This window comes from Leucoraja erinacea, chromosome 2, assembly GCF_028641065.1.
Source record: "Leucoraja erinacea ecotype New England chromosome 2, Leri_hhj_1, whole genome shotgun sequence".
Classification (NCBI taxonomy): Eukaryota; Metazoa; Chordata; class Chondrichthyes; order Rajiformes; family Rajidae; genus Leucoraja; species Leucoraja erinaceus.
This window is the reverse complement of record NC_073378.1, coordinates 74,247,667-74,273,440: the sequence shown is the minus strand read 5'-3', so window position 1 is coordinate 74,273,440 and position 25,774 is coordinate 74,247,667. Positions and strand designations below refer to the sequence as shown.

The window sequence follows — 25,774 nt, the reverse complement described above, 5'->3', positions numbered from 1 at the left end:
AAAGGTATGTTTTGTAGTTTTCTAGTATTCTTATGTGGGGGAGGTGGGTTGGGTAAGGGGGAAACCGTTTCTCAGTCACTTCCTGGCGAGGATGCGACTATTCTTCGAGTCGCGTCCTCACCCCCCTCGCGGCCTACCATCTGGATTGGCGTGGCATTTTCTGCCAGAGACTGGACCAGAGCTTCAGCAGTGGCGCAGCACTGGATTCATCGCAGAGTGGGCGATGCCTTACCTGGATCGCCGTTTGAAGCTCTGGAGTGTTAGGCTTGCTGCTTCAACATCGTGGAGCTGTGGTTTGCAGAGTCCAACCGCGGGCGGCGTTGATTTCAACATTGCGGAGTCCTGCGATCCCTTTGCAGAGGGCCGCCAGCGTGAATCTCCGCCCAGCTCGGCATGTGAACTTCGGGAACCGCGTCTCCGGTAGGAAGTGGCCGATTCGGGAAGCCAAGCCGCTGACGGTGTTCTTCCGTTCCGATGTCGGAGTTCCATCATCCCGGCGAGAGGTCCTGAATATCGAGCTGCACATAGCAGCGACTGCGGGGGGCTCGGGAGCCCTGACCACGGGTAAACATCAAAGAGGAGGATGACTGAAGTTTGGTGCCATCCCTCACAGTGGGAAACTTTGATTCCGCTGTGAGGGAATGTTTATGTTAAAGACTATCATGTTCTGTGTTCTTTTTTATTCGTATGGCTGTATGGTGACCCCATATTTCACTGTACCAATTGGTGCATGTAACAATAAATGTCTCGAGAATCTTGAATCTTGTAAATTTGTTGATAACATCAAAATTGGTGGTATAGTCGACCATGAGGAAGGATGTATAAGTTTACACAAGATCTAGATCAGTCAGAAGGTGGGCCAAATAGCAAATTGAATTTACCTCAGATAAGTGTGACATGTGACACGTTGGTAATATCAAAGCAGGGTAGGACTTGACAGTAAATCGTAGAGCCCTGTAGGGTGCTGCAGAACAGAGATTTGGGAGTACAGGTGCATTGTTCGGTAAAGGTAGTGAGTCAGGTGGACGATGTGGTGACAAAGGCCTTTGGCACACTTGCCTTCACCAGGCAAGCTATTAAGTAGAATATTTGGAGCGTCATGATGCAGCTGTACATATCATTGGCAAGACCACATGGAATACTTTGTGAACAATGTAGTTACTGGAAAGTTGTCATTAATTTGAAAAGAGTGCAAAAGGATAGCAAGGGACTTTGTTCTTTGGGGTGTAGGAGGCTGAGGGGTGACTTTCTAGAGATGATCAAGATTGTGTGGGGCATGTATAAAGTGAATGCTCACAGTCTTTTTACCAGGGTTGAGGATCCTAAAACTAGAGGGTATAGGCTTAAGGTGAGAGGGGACAGATAGGCTTAAGGTGAGAGGGAACAGTGCCCTCAGGGGAACAGTCTTCACACAAAAGGTCGTCCAGATCCAGAATGAGCTACCATGAGAAACAATTGAAGTAGAGTTGGATGATTAGCCCTGATCATATTGAATGTCGGTGCAGGCTCGAAGGGCCGAATGGCCTACTCCTGCACCTATTTTCTATGTTTCTATGTTTCTATGTAATTACGACTATTTAAAGACATTAAAGGTATATGGCTAGGAAGGGTTTAGAGGGTTTAGGAAGAGGGCTATGGGACAAATGCAAGCAAATTGTCTTGCGGAGTATGGCAATTTTGTCGGCATGGATAAAGTGGACTGAAGGGCCTGTGTATGTGTTGTACAGTTCTATAACTCTGATGTTTTAAGGAAACACTGGAAGGAGTGCTGTCAAAGGTCCTTCCATTTGGACAAGATGTTAAAACAAGAGTCTGATTGCTGTTTCCAGGTGGATATAAATAATCTCATGAGAACATTTTGAAGCCGAGTGCTTGTCATGCACTAATTACCTTCTACATTCCTTGCATTACAACTGTGATTACCCTTCAGATATTAATAGCTAGAATGAGAGAAAAAGCTAACACTTACTTCTTTAGCACCATTCATTATCTCAAGTTGTTATAAAGCAATTTATAACAAATTCCATTAAAAAAAATACGATCCCCATCACACTCTGGGAAATATGGCAACCAGTTTATTCATAGCAAGCTCTCACTATCTGCAACATGATGGTGACCAGATATTTCATTGGCTGTACTACTCCCTTCCTGCCCCATATTAATCTGAATAGAATACCAGGCTTCAGACAAGGGATGACTGCCCCATCAATCAAGCCTGCCACACAATCTGGCACATTATTAAGACACTAATAAATAGTTATTATTGAATTTATTTAACTCAATAATTTTCCTGGAGAAATTGCCCTGGTTTTATTGGAAGAAGTTGCTATATTGGAATAAGCTGTTATATGCTTTATATAAGTTCTATTTCATTAAAAACTTTGTTGCCGCACAATCAGCTGCTCGTGAGCCCAAGTAGGCATTGCTTCTCACTTCCGTGGTTGAATGTCTTATCAATCAAGACCCTGTGTGCTGAAGGACTCTCTCAGAGAGGGAATCAGAAGGTTCTTGTTGCCTTTTTAAATTCCCCTGAAAAATAAATGCAAATGTGCGTCGTCCTTTAGAAACAGATTTGTGTTAATAAATAATAATTTGAGGCATGCATTCCTGTACAATGTAATAAAATGAACTGATTATCTTATTCTGCTAACCCTGAGAAACTATTAAGGAAGAAAAGAACTCTTACTGTGAACAAATGGGATAAATTAGCAGCAGGCTACCCATCTAATTTTGCTTCAAGCTCAGTCAGTAAACACTCATGAATATGCTATTGCTTTGTGCTAACTCAACCAGTTTAAATTCTATTTTTATTACAATAGACGCAAGGTTTTAAATGTTTTATAGAACACATGATGTAATTACATCTCTCTCATCCCACACCCCACATAAACAAACTTCAAACTAGCAAACCTATTTACTGGCTTGGCTCATCAGATAAGACGATCATAGGTTCAAGGGCGAGTCTGGATAGTAAAACATATAATCTGCATTGATATTCCTGCACAAGGCTGAATGGTGTCGTGCGCAAGGATGAGGGGATGCTGTGCTGTTGGAGGTGGTGACATTCAGATGAAATGCTAAACTGGCCTCTGCAGTGAATGCAAGAGACCCATAGCACCATTTCTAAGGAAAGTAACAAATCCATGGATAATGCTACATGGCACTATTGTACTCAGCTGACCAGTCCATTGACTAACCACCTTCCCACAGGCAGGAATTTTTATCTTCACCATCAATTTAAATATAATTCATAAGCTTCTTAATAATAGCACAATAGCAATCAAGCCCAAATCATAAATACATAGTTTGACTAACAAGAACCCTGCTATAACTCTCTGCAAAATCCCCATTACACAAACTTCCGGTTACCATATAACAAAACAATCCAGCATTAAACAGGCCAACCCTTCCAGTCCGTGCCGAACACACATATAAGTCCCATATACCCGCTAGACAATAACCCTACATTCCCTTCCCATCCATATAACTATCCAATTTATTTTTAAATGATAAAAACGAACCTGCCTCCACCACCTTCACTGGAAGCTCATTCCACACAGCTACCACTCTCTGAGTAAAGAAGTTCCCCCTCATGTTACCCCTAAACTTCAGTCCCTTAATTCTCATGTCATGTCCCCTTGTTTGAATCTTCCCTACTCTCAGTGGGAAAAGCTTTTCCACGTCAACTCTGTCTATCCCTCTCATCATTTTAAAAACCTCTATCAAGTCCCCCCTTAACCTTCTGTGCTCCAAAGAATAAAGCCCTAACTTGTTCAACCTTTCTTTGTAACTTAGTTGCTGAAACCCAGGCAACATTCTAGTAAATCTCCTCTGTACTCTCTCTATTTTGTTGACATCCTTCCTATAATTAGGCGACCAAAATTGTACACCATACTCCAGAATTGGCCTCACCAATGCCTTGTACAATTTTAACATTACATCCCAACTTCTATACTCAATGCTCTGATTTATAAAGGCCAGCACACCAAAAGCTTTCTTTACCACCCTATCTACATGAGATTCCACTTTCAGGGAACTGTGCACAGTTATTCCCAGATCCCTCTGTTCACCTACATTCTTCAATTCCCTACCATTTTCCATGTACGTCCTATTTTGATTTGTCCTGCCAAGATGTAGCACCTCACACTTATCAGCATTAAACTCCATCTACCATCTTTCAGCCCACTCTTCCAACTGGCATAAATCTCTCTGTAGACTTTGAAACTCTACTTCATTACCCGCAATCCCACCTATCTTAGTATCATCTGCATACTTACTAATCCAATTTACCACACCATCATCCAGATCATTGATGTACATGACAAACAACAGTGGACCCAACACAGATCCCTGTGGCACCCCACTCGTCACTGACCTCCAACCTGACAAACAACCATCCACCATTACTCTCTGGCATCTCCCATTCAGCCACTGTTGAATCCATCTTGCTACTCCACCATTAATACCCAACCATTGAACCTTCTTAACCAACCTTCCATGAGGAACCTTGTCAAAGGCCTTACTGAAGTCCATATACACAACATCCACTGCTTTACCCTCATCAATTTCCCGAGTAACATCTTCAAAAAATTCAAGAAGATTAGTTAAACATGACCTTCCAGGCACAAATCCATGTTGACTGTTCCTAATCAGACCCCGTTTATCCAGATGCTTATATATATCTCTAAGTATTCTTTCCATTAATTTGCCCACCACTGACATCAAACTAACAGGTCTATAATTGCTAGGTTTACTCTTAGACCCCTTTTTAAACAATGGAACAACATGCGCAGTACGCCAATCCTCCAGCACTAAGTGATTAACCAACAGCTTTTGTATAAACTAGGTAGGCTCAATTGCTCAATTTATTGCTTCCTCTCCATTCAAGAGAGACACATTGAACAATAATAATTAAATTATACAAATATTATAAGAATCATCAAAAAGCAGCAGATAACTAGTTGAGAGTTTTACAGCATGGAAACAGGCTCTTCAGCCCACTGAATCCTCACCGACCAACGATCATCCGTACACTAGTTCTATCCAACACACTAGGGACAAATTATCAAAGTCAATTAACCTACAAACCTGCACTTCTTTGGTATGTGGGAGGAAACCGGAGCATCCGGAGAAAACCCACGCGGTCATAGGGAGAATGTATAAACTCTGTACAGAAAGCACCCATGGTCAAGATCGAATCAGAGTCTCTGGTGCTGTAAGGCAACAATTCTACCACTGCGCCTCTGAGCCGCCTTAATGAATAGGAAATAACTTAATCCTATTTCCATGTTCAAATAACATGACAATCTAATCTGATTCTATTATTCGATCCATGCTGTTGTAAAACTAATTGAAATGATAGTCATATTGGTCTTATTGTCAACAACAGCTGAAGTGATCTAGCCCCTGTCAGGAACAAACTGGAACAACTAAGTGTATTTCATCATGGATTCAGATGGTATTAATATTGTTGACTATTGACTGAGGATGTGATTGCCCACGTGAACAGTGGTAAATCTAATGATGTTATTGAACTCATGGGAAACCCTTGATAAGAAAGATTGCTACAAAACTTAGCACAAGAGCAGTTCACAGTGTAGCTCAAAAATGGAAAAGAAACAGAATTAAAACTCAGAGGCAGCAAGTATTTGTGCAGGGGTTAAGTGCTGATTGCATGACTTCAAGCATCAATGCAGAGAGTATCCTCACTTCCAATTTGATCAATGATGGACTAGATGTAATCTGATCCTTTGTATTTTGATCATATTAAGAGTGACATCTGTTCACACAGCACCTTGAATTATTAGAATTACTTCTGGAATGATGGAATGAGGAAGCTTATTGCAGTAATCAGTGTGGAGTAACCAGGCTGTTGTCTTTGAACAAAGAAGGGTGAGACAGGATTTGAAAACCGTCAGAGGTCTATAGAGGTAGAGGAAACTGTTTTAAGAAGGGTCTCGACCCGAAACATCACCCATTCCGTCTCACCAGATATGCTGCCAGTCCCGCTGAGTTACTCCAGCTTTTTTGGGTATATCTTCAGTTTAAACCAGCATCTGCAGTTCCTTCCTACACTAGACAGAGCAAACTGTTCCCATAGGTACAATAGCCAATCATTAGAAAATAGAGTAAATGACTGGCAAAAGAACCAAAAGAGACCTAAAGAAAAGCTTTTATGCTCAGCATGTGGTTAGAATCTGGAATTTACTAGCAGTAGGTAATGGAGGAAGATTTAATCACAGCAATCAAATGGGGCCTGGATTAATATTTGAAAGGGGCAGGAATCGAAGGTGAATGCAAGAGATTGGACAAACTGGATTGCTCTGGCATACAACCAGCACAGATCTAATGGCACAAAAATCTCCTTCCATGATGCATTAATTTTATGATCCTCTATCAAGGGCCTAATTATTTAAAACAAAATTGGTGGTGAGTTACTTTAGGAGATAATAGAAACCAAAATAGACAATTGGAAATGCTTAATATGTGGATGGGGAAACCAAGCTATGACCTTGGGTCAATTAACTTTCATAAGGCAAAATTAAACTTTACACCAAGTAAGGTATTAGCAAAGTAAGCAAAGAGTTTGGGAATTTAGCCAACATAAAAAGTGATTAATGCCTAGGGGTTGGGCAAAGGGGAGGGGGTGTTGCGCATAGCAATTTATTGACAAACTTGGTTAAATCTGCAAATCAACATGACAAAGCACTGCTATGCATGGATGTATGCACACTATACAAATAGAGGAATTTATTAAAGGTGATATTGGAACAGATCTATAGCTTGTGCTCTCAGCATTTATCCTGTTCAGTCATGTGTGGAGCATGAATTAAAAAGCAAAATATCTCTTGAGCAATAAAAAGGAAGAAAGAAGTAGGCATGCTAAAACTGTATGTCACTCCACTAGGCATGTTATTTTCAAGAGGTCTATTTGTAATGAATCCTCAGAGAACAGATATTTATGCTAACAGTAGCTGATGCTAAACACACAAAGGTGCTACATTGGCAGACACATGAGACTGTGGATGCAAAAAACAAACTGCCAGAAGAACTCAGCAGATCAAGTAGCAGCTGGGGAGGCAGAGGGATGATGCAGGGTCTCGACCTGAAATGTTAACCACCCCCTGTCTCCACAGACGCTGCCTAACCTACAGAGTTCCCCTAGTTTTTTTTGTAGTATATGAACACTGAACTCTGCACATACACAATCTAGTTCTCTTGACTTCAACTATACAAGGATAAAGTTCTACAGCTCGATATCTAATATATCAAGTCATTATGCACTGGCAATTGAACAAGCAAATAGAATGCTCTATTCTCCTATAGATTCAAGATTCAAGATTCAATTTAATTCTCATTTGGACCCCTTGAGGTCCAAACAAAATGCCGTTTCTGCAGCCATACATTACAAACAAATAGACCCAAGACACAACATAATTTACATAAACATCCATCACATCGCTGTGATGGAAGGCCAAAAAAACTTATCTCTCCACTCTTATCAAAAAAACTTATCTCTCCACTATACTCGTACTGTTCATTATATTATCAAAAAAAGGAATAACTTTTGTTTCAAAACTGCCTTTCATGTCTTACAAGATGGCCCAAAATGCCTTGCACCATATAAGTACTTTTGACAAGCAGTCTCTATTGTAATTTAAGAAAGGTGGCGATCACTTTGCACACAACAAACTTCTGTAAAATGCACAATGACAATAACCAGTTAATTTATTTTGCTGATGGTGGCTGAAGGCTTTAATAGTGAACAGGGATACCTTCCCTGCTCTTCAAAACAATTTCACTGAATCTTTAACATCCACCAAGAGAACAGAGGAGTCCTCATTGTAGCATCTCAACATGAATGATGCAACCAACAACAGCACAGTAACTACAAGCCTGATGGTGGCTGAAGGTTTAATAGTGAACAGGGATACCTTCCCTGCTCTTCAAAACAATTTCACTGAATCTTTAACATCCACCAAGAGAGGAGTCCTCAGTGTAACATCTCAACTGAATGATGCAAACAACAACAGCACAGTAACTATAAGCCTGAGGTTCAATGCTCAGACTTGAACCCCCAACCTTCTGCCTCAGAGATGAGTGTGCAATTAGTTGAGTCTCTGCTGACATGTAGCCAAATCAATAAATACATCTATTGCACCATTACAAGTGGGAAGTCAAGAGCAAGTATTGTACTGAGGCTTTTCCTGGAGGAAGTTCAGGGTGATAATTTAACAGTTCCCTGTTGACAACTGTCAGCCAATAAATTGGATAAAGGGCGAAGTATATGACTAGACTCATGTCAAACGGTCATTTATACAGTTCACGACATCAGCTTACTCAGAAAACCGTGCCAACTCATTCAAATTCTGAGAGCTAGCTCAACCACTTGAATTTCTCGAGCCTCAAAAAAACAGACACTTTCTGTACAACAGGTTCCCAGCAAAGGCATTGTGATGATTAATAATAAGATTAAACGAGAACTTACCAGTTTGAAGTTTGATCTGTATTTTATGAGGAGTTACGATGAGGGATTACGTGAAGAAGCCCGCCACGACGCATAAGTGTCATTCTTCAAAGCAGCGGTGTGAAATCACAGATAACTGTAATGACTAAACATAGTAAGATTAGAGAAGAGATACCAGTTAAGTATATGATCAAGGGTGGGAGCGGATGGCACGTAATCCCTCATCGTAACTCCTCATAAAATACAGATCAAACTTCAAACTGGTAAGTTCTCGTTTAATCTTACTATTTTACTTCGGAGTCACGCGAGTGACTACGTGAAGATTTTAAAGCTCTGTGATTTCATGCCGTGGAAACGAGTCCATGCATCACGTCCGCCTTGATGACTGTAGGAGGAATTGTGTTAACATAATTTGGACATGAATTCGACATTGAAATCATAAAATTTATTAACACAAAATTATAACCCCTTTTTATGGGTTTAAATTAATTTACAGAACTTAAAATTGTTTCTGCAAACGTTCCAGGTTTCATTACTGGTTTGTTGTAAAATAATTGGAATGTTATTTCCCCCAGACCATCCTGCTGCCTTGAGGATTTGGTCCATTGGTACATCCAACTGTATCACTGCCGATGTAGCTGCAGCCCTGGTGGAATGAGATTTTAAAATATTAGTATCTACCCCAGCCTGTGTTAACACCTGTTTCAGCCATCTTGAGATGGTCTGGACCGTCACTCTTTTGTGTGGTTGCTTGTGGCTGACCAAAAAGTGCCTTCTCATTGCCTCTTAGGATTTTCGTTTTCTCCATGTATAACGACAGATGTCTTACTATACACAGACGGTCATCTGTTGGGTATGACCTAAATTGTATATTGAGGCCTGCTGATCCCTGTCTGTTCTGCTTTACTAACTCATAGATATGAAACGTAATATTTTCTGTTGAGGAAGTCATGTTGTCCAGTCTTAGTTTATGCAGTGACTGTACCCTCTGTGCCGTGACCAATGCCATTAGCATGACTGTTTTTAATGTCAGTCTGTGTAGGGACAGAGCTGTTGCTGGAGACCAATTCCTGAGCATCTTCAGGACAATACTTACATCCCATATTTGGGAGTACCTGGTTCTTGGGGGATTAGTATTAAAAATTCCCCTCATAGGTTTTGTTACCAGTGGGTGAGTCCCAACAGTGTAACGCTCTGTCCCCTGCCATAGGTAAGTCGATAGGGCACTTCTGGCGCAGTTGATGGCACTGTAACCGAGCCCCTCATCATAGTGGAGGCCTGCCAGATATTCCAGAACAGACATGATGTTCATGTCTCTGTAGGTGATGTTGTTTTTATGGCAGTACATCTCCCACTTCCTGATATAGACCACCAGATACTGTTTTTTTTTTGGTTGACTGTCTTTGGGCCGCCGAGATCATGTTCACTGTTCGGTCCGTCAGTCCCAGTTGTAGTAGAGGTGTTTTTAAACTCTAGAAATTAATGTTCAATTGTTTTATGGCATGGGTGGCTATCCCTTGTTATGGATGTAGCAATAAATCTGGTCTATGTGGGATGGTGATACATGGTTCTAATACCATGTTTAATACCACTGGGAACCATGGTTGAGTAGGCCAATCGGGTACTACCAAAATACAAGACGCAGAGTCTTGTTGTATTTTCCTTAATACCCGACTGATGAGGCAGAAAGGAGGGAATGCGTAAATAAACAATTTCCCCCAGTGCATCAAAAATGCATCTGTCGCCGCTGCCCCAGGGTCTGGTTCCCATGAAACATAATTTAATAACTGGTGGTTAAGTCTGGATGGAAATAGATCGATATCTGGTGTTCCATATTTTGCTGTAATATCAGCAAATACTTTTTTATTCAACATCCATTCGGTGTTTTCATTAAATTTGCGTGACCTGGTGTCTGCCACTAAATTTAGTCTTCCTGGTAGGTAAGTGGCTGATATCCAAATATCTCTCTGGATACACCATTGCCAAATTGTATTAGCCAGATTGTCACATGATGTCGATTTGTTACCACCCATGTGGTTAATGTATGCTACCATGGTGGTATTGTCTATCTGTAGTCTAACATGCTGGTGATATGACCCAGTACAATATGACTTTAGGCCATGGAATGCACCCAACATTTCCAGGTAGTTTATGCCCAGTGTGAGTAATAAAGATGCCACCTTAGCATTCCATCTACCTCCCCAGCTGGTGATGGTATTGGTGGCTCCCCACCCAAGTGCACTGGCATCAGTTTGTAGTACCATGGAAGGGTTTCTGACAATGATTGGATTGGAACAAAGCCAGATGTTATCTATCCACCATTTTAGTTCCATTTTAGCTTTGATTGGTAGTTTCATAGGTCTGTCAAAGTGACCTGCATTAATTTAGAGTGCTAGTATTTTTGCTCTCTGTAAGGTTTGGTAATGTAGAGGTCCAAATTGTGTAGCTGGAAAGGCAGCCACCATTTTGCCAATTACTTTTGCTACCAATCTGATGGATGGTTTGCTGATGTCAATGAGGTTATTGCAAGCCTCTATTAAATCTCTAGCCTTTCCCTTGGGCAGAGTCACCGACATGTGAACTGAGTAAATGGTGAACCCCAAAAAGTCCATAGTAGTGGAAGGCGTTAGTTTAGATTTAACTGGATGGATAATAAATCCCAGTTTTTCAAATAACTGTTTTGTGGCTGTTACAGTTTGTTTGGCCAATTCCAAAGTTTTGCCCACAGTGAGTATGTCATCTAAATATGCCATGACCATGTGTTTGCGTTTCCGTAGAAACGCTAGGGCTGGTTTCAAAAATTTTGTGAACAGCCTGGGGCTGATGATAATTCATTTGGCAGTGTTCTATATTGCCAGTGTTGTCCCATCCAGTTGAATTTTAAGTAACATCTGTGGTCACCTCATATAGGCACTGAATAGTAAGAATCTTTTAAATCGATGCTGGCCATGAAGTAACCTTTGGAAATTAATTGTTTAGCAGTAACAAAGGTTTCCATTTTGAAGTGAATATATTGTACAAATGTATTCAATTTTGTCAGACCTATGATGATGCGACAACCACCATCTTTTTTGTTTTTGGTAAATATATTGGACACGAATTCTAATGGTTCGTGTTGAGTTTTCTCAATTACACCTTTTACGTAAAGCCGCTCCAGTTCAGCTTGCACTTTTGATTTTTCTTTATCAGAAAGCACGAACATTCGGTTCGGCATATTTTGAACTGGAGGGCTGTACTTGTGTAAAAACTCTATTGTATATCCCTGGATACTGCTTAAGATGCAAGTATCAGTGGTTAACATGCTCCATGCATTCAGAAAAGAGTGTAATCTCCTCCCAACCTCCATGCTCCCTGTATTTTGTAGGGAACCAGACCCACCTACCTCCATAGTTACCAGTGGCAGGTTTACTTCTTTTTGTAGGTTCTTCGTTGCTGTTGTTGCGCTGGTGTCTGGATTTTCGGTTTGGTTGGCGTTGGAGGTCCCCGCATCTTCCAAGAAGGCCGGCCTGGGCCATGGCCTAAAAAAGACTCATGTTTTGAGTACTGGGCCTTCGAGCTTTCACCAGTTCTGCTGGTGGGTGCGTAGTGGTGCTGTCTTTGGCTGTAGTGGGTTTTTGTTGGAGTCCCTTTTATTAGTCCAGTAGGTTCTCTCCCTTGCACACTTGTCTTTCCTTCTGCAGACCCCTCTTCCAGGTCAGCCCAGAACTGACCCGCAGTGCTCCCCTCTGATGAGGTAGAAGCACTGTGCAGCCCTTCAGGAGGTACTGCTGTGGGTTTATCATAGGGCCCATAGTGACCCGACTCCATCTCCCGGAGTCTGTCACGTTGGAGCAAATGCTCCACACACCGCTCCATCCGGCTCCAGCGCTCTTGGTTGCTGGCCGCCCGTGGTTGTTCAAAGTTGGACTCCTCTGAGTCCACAACCTTGTTTGTTTTTGTGTCTAGCCTTACCGCCCGGCCGCGTGGATCTGGCCGGTGCGGAGGCGACATCGGGCACAGCTGATCCCACTATCGGTGATCCGAGTGCCGCTGGCTGCTGCTGGCTGCCCGCTGCTCCGCGGTCCTCCCTCACCAGCTTTGTCGCAGACCTTGTCTTCTCCATCTGTAATCAGCATGGGAAAAACCCAAGAAGACCGCAGTTCTTACCTGCAGGTTCTGGTTTAAATAGTCGCTATGGGGGAACGTCGTTCCACCCCGCCTCCTGCTGTTATCGACTTGTCAAAAGTCGACGGCCCCATTCTGAATAGTCTCCCGGCCGTGGTGTTCTGGCCGGCGCGGGATCAGAAATCGGCACAGCTGAACCCTTATGGGGCTTGTGCCTTCAGCTGCTTTGCGGTCTTCCCCAGCCAGCTTCACTCGCAGCACTTGTGGACACTATTTTGTCCAGCTTCCCCCCCACCCCGTGTAAAACAGCGCGGGGACAAACACTACTGCAGAGTAAATCACTTACCTGCAGGTCGCGGTTTCAAACTTACCGCTGCGGGGGAACGCTCCACCCCGCCTGTCGTTTCGCAAGCGTGAAAGCGATATGTCACGCATGCGTCGTGGCGGGATTCTTCACGTAGTCACTCACGTGACTCCGAAGTAAAACAGCAAATCTCCACTAATGTTGACTGAGGAATATATATTGGCCAGAAATTGAAATAATACTTGGAAGTTAGATAATTAAATGAAGGAGATGGGAATAAAAGCTTAGATGCAAACACAAATAACACAAATGGTTTTAATACACAAAGGGACACACAGTGCTGAAGTAACTCAGCAGGTCAGGCAGCATTTCTGGAGAATATAGATAGAAACATAGAAAGTAGGTGCAGGAGTAGGTCATTCGGCCCCATGAGTCAGCACAGCCATTTAATATGATCATGGCTGATCATCCAGAATCAGTACCCTGTTCCTACTTTTCCTCCCCATATCCCTTGATTCCATTAGTCCCAAGAGCTATATCTAACTCTCTCTTGAATACATCCAGTGAATTGGCCTCCACTGTCTTCTGTAGCAGAGGATTCCAGATTCACAACACACTGAGTGAAAAGTTTTTCCTCATCTCAGTCCTAAATGTCCTACCCATTATTCTTAAACTGTGACCCCTGGTTCTGGACTCCCTCAACATCGGGAACATTTCTCCTACATCTAGTCTGTCCAATCCCTTAAGAATTTTATATGTTTCTGTAAGATCCCCTGTCATCCTGCTAAATTCCAGTGAATATAAGCCCTGTCGATCTATTCTTTCATCATATGTCAGTCCCGCCATCCCGGGAATTACCTTGTGAACCTATGCGGCACTCCCTCAATAGCAAGAATGTCCTTCCTCAAATGAGGAGACCAAAACTGCACACAATACTCCAGGTGTGGTCTCACCAGAGCCCTGTACAACTGCAGTAGATCCTCCTTGCTCCTAAACTCAAATCCTCTCGCTATGAAGGCCAACATGCCATTTGCTTTCTTCACTGCTAGCTGTACCTGCATGCTTACTTTCAGTGACTGATGTACAAGGACACCCAGGTCTCGTTGCACCTCCCATTTTCCTAATCTGACACCATTCAGATAATAATCTGCCTTCTTGTTCTTGCCTCCAAAGTGGATAAGATCACATTTATACACATTATACGGCATCAGCCATGCATCTGTCCACTCACCCAACCTATCCAAGTCACCCTGCAACTCATAGCATCCTCCTCGCAGCTCACACTGCCACCCAGCTTTGTTTCATCTGCAAACTCAAAGATGTTAGGTGAAGGTTCGGGTAATAGGTGGACATAGACGAGATTGGGGTTTGATAGCAGATGGTTTGCCCAGCATTTTGTCTCCTTCTGGGAATTATGCTTATGATGATTGGATGAGATGAAGTAAGGTGGAAGGTGGTTTGGGAACAGTGCTAACACTGGAATCAGTTAAATATCAGGCTTGACCCAGTTCTATGAAATGGTTTGTAATTTTATGATATCTTGTTTGGAATTAACAGGCTAAATTGTGGGTGCAGATGCAATGTAATGATGCTGATTTGTACTGCAATTACCAGAATGATGGGTTGCCAATCACTGCAATGATTTCAGGGAAAGGCAGCTGGTTTTCCGCATGAAACAAAGAATGGATAAGCAGTTTCATACATTCTTGTCCCACAGCCACATCATGGTCCGCACTATTGCCCTGCAATGTGCAGCATGACATGTGGAAGCGTGAAGATTAATGAAGAATTTAAGCCCTTGCTCACCCTACACCTCCTCCTCTTCTGATTACAGTATGACTTTTTAACAACCTATAAAAGGCAATTCTGATGTCCTTGCATATGTTTCAGGAAGTGCAAAAGATATTGAGTAGGAATGGGGTTCGAAGTTGATTTTCACCCTTCTAACTCATGAGTATTCAGTGCATTTAAAACTCCATCTCTACTCTATATTAGCTAACACAATGAAGACCCAAGTGTTTAAGGAATTCAAATATTTTAAAGATGAGCATTCAAATGTGAATCACAAATTATGCTGGGAAGTTTTATGCAACTTTATTTCCATGACATTAATAGGATGGACAAGAAAATTAAGATTTAGCAAGGCAATAAAGATTCATGGTAAGAGAATAATTATGGCAATAAAATGAGTAGGACTGTGGTTGGTTTTACTGAGTTTGTACATGTTGCTCTGTTGCTATTGCTACATAACTTTGTTTCACTGTTTTACCTTAATAATCAGGGAGCACAATGATTAAAGGGACTTTTGAGGGAATCTGCTGGATAAGCCACCAACAGTCTTCACTGAAAATCAGGACAGTTATCCTCAGTCAAAAACTAATATGTGCTAACATTGCTTTATTATTGTACTTAATAAAATCCTTCCTCTTTTAAGTTCATGGATCCAAGTCAATGACCATACAACTGCAAACATTCTCTGATGAGATCCATGTTGGTTATCTCCCACTTACTCCGCGAACCAAAGCAAAATTAATGCTGTGATCACTGGGAAACATGATGGCTATGCAATCATTTGCAGGCCAATATCATTGAATCTTTTTGGGCCCAGTTTTAAACTATTAGGTACATTTTGCCATTGGGAAAAACTTGAAATTCTTTCATTTGTTTAAAAAATAAATTGTTTTCTGCTGTTCCTTTCTTAGGCAGTCCCTCGTTTCCCCTTGTTGAGGCTCTGAGATGGCAGATGAGGTCAAGGTGGGAACTGCAAATCTACCCGAGTACTTCACGAATCATCCATAGACATACAAATATTCAAACTTCAACACCTTTTCAGATGCAACAAAGCTTCATTCTGGAAACTTGAGCACAAAACCTTAGCTAACATTCCAAATCGGCACTTTGAGACTGTGCACTATCACAATATATGAAGAATAACGGATGAATTAGCCCAGACTCTCCAACCTTATTTATCCCTCAATCAATATCATTAATAAACTATATTATCCAAGTTTTATTGCTTTATTGTGGGATCTTGTTATTGATAAAATGCTTAATGCATTTCCAAGTTTTCATCATTGACTTCAAAAGTGCTCCATTGGCCATAGAGCATTTCCAGCCAACCTAAGGAAATGTAATAAAGAAATGCAAATCTTCTTTCCCAAAGTTACAAAACCTGACATAAAAATGTTATCTGATGCCCACTCACAGAATGTATTAACCTTCCAATTTGTTCCACAGAAATAGCTGGCAGCAAATGTAATCTCACTGGATAAAAACAATAAACTATATCCAAAAGGCCAGATTGCAGAAATCTACTACTTTAAAGAGATTAAACACATTCAGACAAATAAAAAGGCGCTGATTAGCTCAAAGCATATCACCATGGTTTTTTATAGGTACTGAAAGTCACTTTGTAGATACATCTACAAGCCAGGTGTGTTGTGGAATTTTCTCTACTTGCCTCAGAAATGCAGTTCAAATGTAAGATATTTAGCCATCCTAATAAACAAATTGCAAGCTGTTTAGATACATTGAAAAATAACCCCATATATATGTGGTGTTGAGTATGGATGAGCAATTTTACACTTTTAGGTCCAAGAAATATATTTTCCTTGGGGAGAAGTAAATAACTACAGGGCACAGACTTTACATAACTGATGGAATATTGAGAGAAAAATTCTTTGACGTTGAAATACTTTGAGAAGTGGGGGAAGAAGGCTAGAAATAACTACTTGAAAGGGTGGGGAGGCAAAACTCCTCAAAAACCGTGGACTAACCGACAAGGCTGATGTTGTGGCGATCAGTGAAACATGGTTGCAGGAGGGCTGTGATTGGAAACTAAATATTCCCGGATTTCGTTGCTTCAGGTGTGATAGAATAGGAGGGGCAAGAGGTGGAGGTGTTGCATTGCTAGTCAGGGAAGATATTACAGCAGTGCTTTGGCAGGATAGATTGGAGGGCTCATTTAGGGAGGCTATTTAGGTGGAACTGAGAAGTGGGAAAGGGGTAGCAACACTTATAGGGGTGTATTATAGACCACCAAATGGGGATCGAGAATTGGAAGAGCAAATATGTAAGGAGATAGCAGATATTAGTAGTAAGCACAAAGTAGTGATTGTGGGAGATTTCAACTTTCCACACATAGACTGGGAAGCACATTCGGTAAATGGGCTGGATGGTTTGGAGTTTGTAAAATGTGTGCAGGATAGTTTTTTGCAACAATACATAGAGGTTCCCAACCTGGGGTAAATTTACTCCCAAGGGGTACATTTCACCTACCCAAGAGGTAAATTTGTTGATTCTGGATTTGTACATATTTTTCTCAATGACTGACTGTGTTTGATTCTGGTTTACCAATATCTGTTCATCATTAGTTGTTCATAAATAAGTGAAAAAACAATGTTATGTGCTTTTAACGTTGCCAGGGGTAAGCGGAACGAAAAAGGTTGGGAACCCCTGCCTAGATCCTTTCGCTCTGCAACACTCCCCAGGGCCCTGCCATTCACTCTGTAGGTCTGCCCAGTTTTGACTTCACAAAATATAATATCTCACATTAATGTGCATTAACCTCCATTAACCATTCCTCAGCCCATTTGCCCAACCGATCAAGATCTTGCTATAATGTTTGATGACCATCTTCCCTATCTATGATATCACCTATTTTAGGGTCATCTGCATCATTAATTCTCCTCAATATTCCACCAACTCCATGCCATTTATAGTGATGAATCACTGCAAAATTTAAAATATTAACAACATAACATACTTGATCATTCTGAATCTGCTAGATTCACATAAAACTGAAATAGATTCAGGTAAAACTGAAATAAATTTAGGTTTCAACTTTTCAATTTCTGCCATAATTAGGCACCCACAGCTAATTGTTGCCCAGTTTGTTTTAGTTCAGTTTGGTTTAATGTCACGTGTAGTGAGGTACAGTGAAAAGCTTTTGTTGCAAGCTAACCAGTCAGTTTTAGATATACGTATTGAAATTTTAATGCTCACCAAAATATCTTTGCTAACATCACTGGAGCAAATGTATTTACAATCCCTATAAAGAGGATGACAGAAATTTCATTGGGTGGTTTAAAGCCCACCAACTTTGTGCCAACTTACATGCAAAACATCTACACTGACTTGCTGAAAATTGAGATTCCTCAGTTGCTGCATGCGCTGATGATTTTCCTGATATTTCTCTTCTGCCAGTTTCCTATTGGTATGAAATGGAAAAAGTCAGTTCTTTGCACCATGCAATCAATGAAAAAGCAACAATTCCTGCTCAATTGATTGAACCTAATGAATATGAACCTAATGAATATGGCCTATAAAATTCAAACCTTATCTGAATTAAGAACAAAATATAGAAGGAACAAAACTTAGGCCAGGTAATTGTTGCTCACATAATTCTAGATACATATATTGAAATATAATGATCAAGAAATTTAACTGCACAAACAAATCATTGATTGCAACACTACTCATACTTCTATTTATGAATCTCAAAGGAGCAGAGTTTAAATAGTCCTGCAATATAACCGACCATAAAAATGATGGATGCTTTCAACCATGTTAGCAGCGTAATATGATACTGTAAAAATTGTAGTGTTCCCAAATAATATATTGTGGAAAGGAGCTTACAACTGGCCCTGTCACTGGTCATGCTTGGCTCATTGAGCATGTGATTTATATATTAAGAACTAAAGCTTGCCGCTCAGTAACATGGTTTGTTGCCAGGATTACAGGCAGGGCTATGTTCAGGGGTTGAGAGATGAAACAGGCAATGAAAGTCTTGGGAAGAGAGCGAATGGGAGAAGAAACAGAAGACAGCATCTTAGTGGAAAAATCATCTCTGGGCAAGAGGATTATTCATACCTGAAATTACCCCTAGCTGAATTTCCAGACTGAAGCCAAAACATTGACCTCTGCTTACTGAATTCACAAATCACTAACTAAAAATTAGAGATAAAGGATAAAATTTGCTCTTACGGAATTTATGTGAAAGTAAATATATCAAAACAAGTTATTTTTCAACTCGTGTTTATTGACGCGAATGCATGTACATGGCTTTGATTAAGGAGTATGTTTTGACTCCAGGACATTGAAGATAACGTATCCACTTCAAAGGCCCCATAGGATTAAAAAAAAACAATCATATGGGAAGTCAAAGAAGATCTCAGCTTAATAATTCATCCAGAAGATGTTACTTCTATCAGCACTGCAGTACCTTAGTGTTGAAATGCAATGTCAGCCTAGACTTTTGTGGTGAAGCCTTTTGAATGGACTTCCAGGGGAAAGCTTTGTGACTCAAGACACAAAGCACGACGCACAGTCATAACTATTGTCTGGATGACAACGGAATTTGGATTTATTCTTATTGGGGGAAAAAAAAAACTTTAATGTGATTTACCATAGTTTTCAAACTAATGATGGGAGTGACATTGGGGCTTTGGATAAAATAATCCAACAACAATCATCTATGCTCAAAGTTAAACACTATGTAGAAATTCCAACCTGATATTCAGACATAAGAGAAAAAATGAGCATTCTTGTCATGTAACTTGATCAATAATCAGTTAGATTTTTTTTTAAATATTGAGAGGAATAAAGAACATCAGGTAATGTTGGGAGAAAAATCATGTTCTTCATTTCTTTCATTTCATTTCATGTACGATTGTGGTAGTGGGTGGGCAGTGAGAGTTTTGGCCAATAGTTACACTCACATCCCAGCATTTTGTTCTTTTGATTTTAATAAAGCATAATCAGTGGCTGATGCATATTTACTCTTCTGTAGTGGCTCACTGCCATGCAATTGCTCTGCATGTGGTACTGATACCAAAGTTGAATATTCCCCTCTCTTGGGGTTACCAAGAATTTCAAGAAATATTGGTTAATTAAATTGTCATTTTTTGAATGAATTTTTCAGAAGGATCCACATGCTGAGGTTTGTTATTGGTGATCCAAGGTCACATATAATCATATAATCTTCATATCGCTCGATATGGCGAGGATACAAAACAAATAATTAACGTTTCTGAGCACTAAGTGCTTCGCCTCCTCAAACAAAATGAATGCTGCACTTTTGCACATACTTCAATTTCTTAGATTTCTCATCTGCACTCTGCAATTTTCGAAGCCTCATCCTCTCTCGTGGAGTCATTTTCTGGATTTCAGACTGCTCACGTAGTGTTTGAAGGTGAACTTTCTTCTGACTAGAAAAACAGAATAAAACTATAACTCTTGCATTTCTATATCCACTATTACAACCCCAGAGACTCTCAATGTACGTCACATCCAATTAAGTAATTTTAAAGCAGCTTTAGCAAGGCAGGAGAAACATCAACCAATTTATAAATTACAAAAATCACTTTTAATCACAAACGTGTTCAAATTCTACTGAATGCTCAGCAACATGAAAACGTTTCTCAGTTTCTCCCTCCACAGATACTGCCTGGCCCACTGAGTATTTCCAGCATTTCCCATTTTACTTCAGAGTTTATCCCTAATATTTTGCTTTGGTGTACGCTAATCTTAACAATGTACATCCGGGAGTTAGCAAATAAATTAAGCATAATATTAGAGACAGTTATCCTAAGATGATAATCAAATTGCATGGTTGCTAAACATATGTTTCTGAGCTCACTACCAACAACAAATAATTCCCAATTGCCTCATGCATCAATTGTCGTTTTTATTTCACGACAAGCCTCTTAGAACATAGAAGAGCACAGCACGGGAACTGGCCTTTTGGCCCATAATTTGTGCCCAATATGATGCCCAGTTGAACTAATATCCCCTGCCTGCATGTGATCCACATCCCTCTATTCCCGCATATCCATGTACCTTTGGCGGGTAGAGATGAGAGTCGATCGTTTAAATTAAGTTTTAATCGTAAAACGTTTAAACTAACGATTGGTCTCACACAACCAACAAAACTGATCCAGCCACAACGGTGGTCTAGAGCGACTGAAGGGGCATCGCCCAGAAAGCGCGCAAAAACGCAGCCCCTCCCAGTGTCACATGCCCGAGGCACCCGACCGCAGGGTTCGACGACCTGCGAGCAATAACAGGTGCCGCTACATACCTATCTAAAAGCCTCTTAAATGTCACTATCATATCTGATTTCACCACCATCCCTGGCAGCATGTTTCAGGGACCCACCACTTTGTAAAAATTGTCCCGCACATCATCTTTAAATTTTCCCCCTCTGACCTTAAAGCAATGCTATCTAGTTTTTTTTTTACAGTTCCGCCATAGGGAGAAGGTTCTGACACTGCCCTTTCTATGTCTTTCACACTTTTATATAATTTTACAAAGGTCTCCTTGAAGTTATGATCACCAATGCCCACATATTGTTTTGCCTTCTGGAATTTACTAACCATCAGCTTAAATGTAGAAAACTGGACAGAACCATGGAGCATTATACATTTGTATAGATCACCACATACAAAAACTTTATATCGTTCCATTATTCATATGTGGGCGCCAGACATAAGCATCTACTCATTTATTTTTTTCTGTTTTTATAGCAGTCAGATTTTAAGTCAAAAAGAAATCCCAAAGTTTTTAGCTCAGGTAACATTAATTAAGATAAAGCAAAATTCAAGACCCAGTTAGGGAGAAAAGGATGTGTACTCCAAGCTGACAAAGTTAATTGTTCTTTGCTCATGTCTTTCTTTGACAACTAGTTACCGAAAGGAAGTGTGGTTCGTTCGGAATTAATGCGATTGTTATGTTTCAAACAATATTCATGCTAACCCAGCAGTCCTGTCAACTGGTTACACAAAAAAGCTGGAGAAACTCAGCGGGTGCAGCAGCATCTATGGAGCGAAGGAAATAGGCAACGTTTCGGGCCGAAACCCTTCTTCAGACTGATCGGGGGCGGGGGTGGGGGGGGACAAGAAAGGGAAAAGGAGGAGGAGCCCGAAGGCTGGGGGATGGGAGGAGACAGCAGGGGGGCTGAGGAAGGGGAGGAGACAGCAAGGACTAACAAAATTGGGAGAATTCGATGTTCATGCCCCCGGGGTGCAGACTCCCCAAACGGAATATGAGGTGCTGTTCCTCCAATTTCCGGTGCTGCTCGCTGTGGCCATGGAGGAGACCCAGGACAGAGAGGTCGGAGACGGAGTGGGAGGGGGAGTTGAAGTGCTGAGCCACCGGGAGGTCAGCTTGGTTATTGCGGACCGAGCGGAGGTGTTCGGCGAAACGATCGCCCAACCTCCGCTTGGTCTCACCGATATAGATCTGCTGACATCTAGAGCAGCGGACGCAATAGATGAGGTTCTGTCAACTGTATTGCCAATTAAAAATTCATAATTTACAAACAATTTTTTGCTTTTACTTCCCCTCCACAAGCAGGATGTATAAGATGACAGCTGCTACAAGCATTTATGTCTTTATTTTATGCGATTTGCCAAATGGTTGTAATTATGCAGGTTACCTTTTTTTTCAACAGAAAGAAGACCTAGAAACAGAGGGATGCACTTCTGTCCTCCAATTAATCAATTTATTGGACTATGCAGTAGTGTTCATTCAACAAACTCCATATCCAAAAATTGTCAATTTATGTAAATATTTTGTATAATTTATGTTTGTGTGTTTGTCTGAAGTGCTGCTGCAAGATTTTTCTTTATACCTGTACCTCATTGCACGAGAACATCTGACAATCAACATGATCTTCAGCAGAAAAGCAATTTGGAATATTCTGCAGAAGATGTGAAAGTTGCTATAGAAATGCAAGTTTTTTTTTTTTTTTTACCAACTTTAAAAAACGTGGGGATTCCCACAACAATAGCATTACATGATACTTGGATCATTTCTCCAAAATAAATTTACCTTTTAAACCCTTTAACCATAGTTCTTTAATCAAAACAATTATCTGACGTTTGGCATTCAGTCTATACCCAAGAGAAAATAAAGCAGTATTTAAGCTTGCTGAATTACCTTACAGTAGATATTCAACATTAATTCATCATTTCTTTATCCAGCCTCTCATTAGGGATCAGAATAAATTAACCTGTCAAATTTTCAATGTCAAAACCACACGATGAAAGCCTGACCCTCCACTTATTTCTCCAACTATTGTGCCCCCCCCCCCCCCCCCCCCCCCCCCCCTTTTCCCCCCTTCAATCCATTTCCCCCCCCCCCCCCCCCCCCCCCCCCCTTTTTCCACCCATGTCCCTTCCTCTGGCTTTACATTTCACTCCTCTCTTCTCTTTATCTGACATCTTATGGGCCCCTTATCATACCAAGTCATTGGCCACCCACTTGCCAATCAAATCCCTCTCACCTGTATCCTCCTATCAGAGAGTCATAGAGTGATACAACGTGAAAATAGGCCTTTCGGCTAACTTGCCCACACTGACCAACATGTCCCACCTACACTAGTCCCGCCTATCACTTGCCAGGTTTGTTTGGCCCCACCTCTTTTCCAGTTTTCTCCCTCCCATCACCACAATGAGTTTGAAGATGGGTCTCAATGCAAAATATCACCGATCCATATCCTCCGGGAACGCTGTCTGACCCACTGAGTTACTCCAGCACTTTATTTTTTAAATCAGGTTTTATTTGATAAATCAGCAACTGTAGTTCTGTAAGTCTCAGTTAAAATAAATGGGATTGCTTGGCTCACCATTAAATACAAGAATCACACGTGTTACAATGCACTGATGACTCAGATATTCCCCTCTTATTTACTATATGCTTTTACTTGGCATCTTTTTCAGTTCTGAAATGTTTTTATAACATTCTAGTTACATCGAGCTTTATACATATACTAATGACAAATGATGCGTCTCCTTTCGAGCCATTAAACTGCTGAAAGTGAAGTTTTGAGAAATCTCCAGAGCTTTGTTCTCATGGTTTATGAAACAATCGAAAATAACCCAATTGAATTAGTGCCTGTTGTTAGTGATCACTTTTCCAAACAAACTGAGATTCCAGTTGTCATGACTAAAACTCTAAAAGTTGTGCAGTACTTTGTGACTGACACAATTTCTCAAGTTCAAAGTGATGCAGCATAGACTATGGTGAAACACTAAAACAGCACTTGACTTTAATTTCAAGATCAGATTCATTTGTGAGAAATGAGCCTAGTTGGCAAAACCATCATTTATTGACCATCTTTAATAGCTCTTAAATTAATACAATACAATAAGGTGCAGAATAGTTTGCATGTCCAACTGTTACACCAAATGTTGGTATTTCACAGTACAGTGGATCATTTCAGACAGCAGTTAAAAATCAATAGCATTCCTTTATACACGGCATTAATGAGTGAAATGAGTTTTTCCAGTAAGCAACGGCATCACCGACACAATTACCATGACCATCTTTTAATTCCATATTTATGTAATTAATTGACTTTAAATTCACCAGTTGCCATGGAGCAATTTGACCTCATGTCTGCAGATCCCAGTCCTAGACTTTGAAATCAGTCCAAACACAAAACAACCATTCCTGACCACCAATTCCCACCCCCAGTCAGATCCCTGGGCATGCCTGTCTGTTTAGATAGTAAATCAAAGATGTTCACCAAAAAAATATGGGATGTAAAAAAGTTAAATGAAACACAGGCTGTTAACAGTGAACTGATTAGAATAAAGTGGCAGGGAACAAAGACAAATTAATTTATGCGCGGGTATTCTCAGTTGATCAATGTATATGTTTTGGAATATGACTTCAAACCATTTGTAGTCAAGTGTGTGATTTATGTGGTAATTATTCATGCAAATTCAATTCAACAGCTTGTGATTATAATATGCATTCCCTCCAATTAACATGTTGCCAATTCTCCTTCTAATTGCCCAGCCAGATAACACCCACGGTTTGCTACTTATTCCTTCATAATTGTAAATTTCATGAAAATCATATTCCAGTTTGTAATTAGTATCTGAAATCTAAATGTCGAAATGTCTTGCTCTGACTACATTTGTTTTAAATTATTTTAATTTGATTTATATTTAGAGATTTGTGAAATAGTTTTTGCAATATGATGCTCTCGCTCTAATTAGCAGCCAAGTGCCAGAACAAAGATGATACAAAATTTTGAAATGTGACTATTTGTGAATCCTATGGAGTATTTTTATTCTATTTAAATACTACTTAGGGGTATCCCTAAGAAAGATCAGTTAATTTCAAGAGCTTTACTTAATTAAATAACACATGTTATAATTTGAGGGTCAATGGCTACCTGATTATCCAGCAATAATATTTGATCAAAAAGCATTTGGTCCACCTGATCCATGCTTCTGCTCTGCCAGAGCTAGCTAGCTCCCTGTTAATCAGATGCTTTCTGCACAGTCTTTTATGGAATGGAATATTTTATTGTCAATTTACCCAATGTATACAAATAGCAAACACATACGACGCTGACAATGTTACAAAGCACTGCTTTTATTCTCTCTTCCCCCCACCCCACAGCGGTTTCCCCACGCCAGGTACCCAATTGTCCTTTGTTCTCCCCCCTACCTCCTTCACGGTGATCCTCCATGCCGGGTCCTCCATTGTTCTTCCCCTCCCCCCTCATGGAGATCCCCCACACGCTGGGTCCTCCATTGTTCTTCCCCTCCCCCCCTCACGGTGGTCCTTCATGCTCTCATCGACTGTCAATCACAGGTCAACCCACGAGGCATCACTGCCACTGCGAGGCTTCACCACCGCTGAGGCCCCATCATCGCGAGGCTTCACCGTCGCCGAGGCCTCACCGCTGTCGACACTCCACTCGTTTTACTCCTCTCTCTGCTATGTGCTTAACCTCTCCTCACATGCATCAGTGCTCATCACCTCAGCCATGCACCTTTCTGCCTTTCTCCATGAAAAGTAGCATCTCATGGATCTCCTATTATATTTTTTGATTATGACATGTAATGGGCTCTTCCAAAGCAGAAAGGTCTTAAGAGAGG

At 40.9% G+C, this 25,774-nt stretch overlaps 1 protein-coding gene across 2 annotated transcripts in view; it reads right to left on the bottom strand.

Moving 5' to 3' along the window:
• The window catches only part of nek11 (NIMA-related kinase 11), a 243,540-nt gene that overhangs the window by 84,955 nt on the left and 132,811 nt on the right, over positions 1–25,774 (bottom strand). Inside the window, exons 10-11 of one of the 2 annotated variants that reach the window (XM_055658619.1) lie at positions 19,964–20,083; positions 17,991–18,084 (exon numbers count right to left, since the gene is read on the bottom strand). In XM_055658619.1, the coding sequence (XP_055514594.1) occupies positions 17,991–18,084; positions 19,964–20,083 (214 nt within the window). The remainder of the gene's footprint in view (positions 1–17,990; positions 18,085–19,963; positions 20,084–25,774) is intronic. The other variant, XM_055658627.1, reaches the window with a different exon arrangement.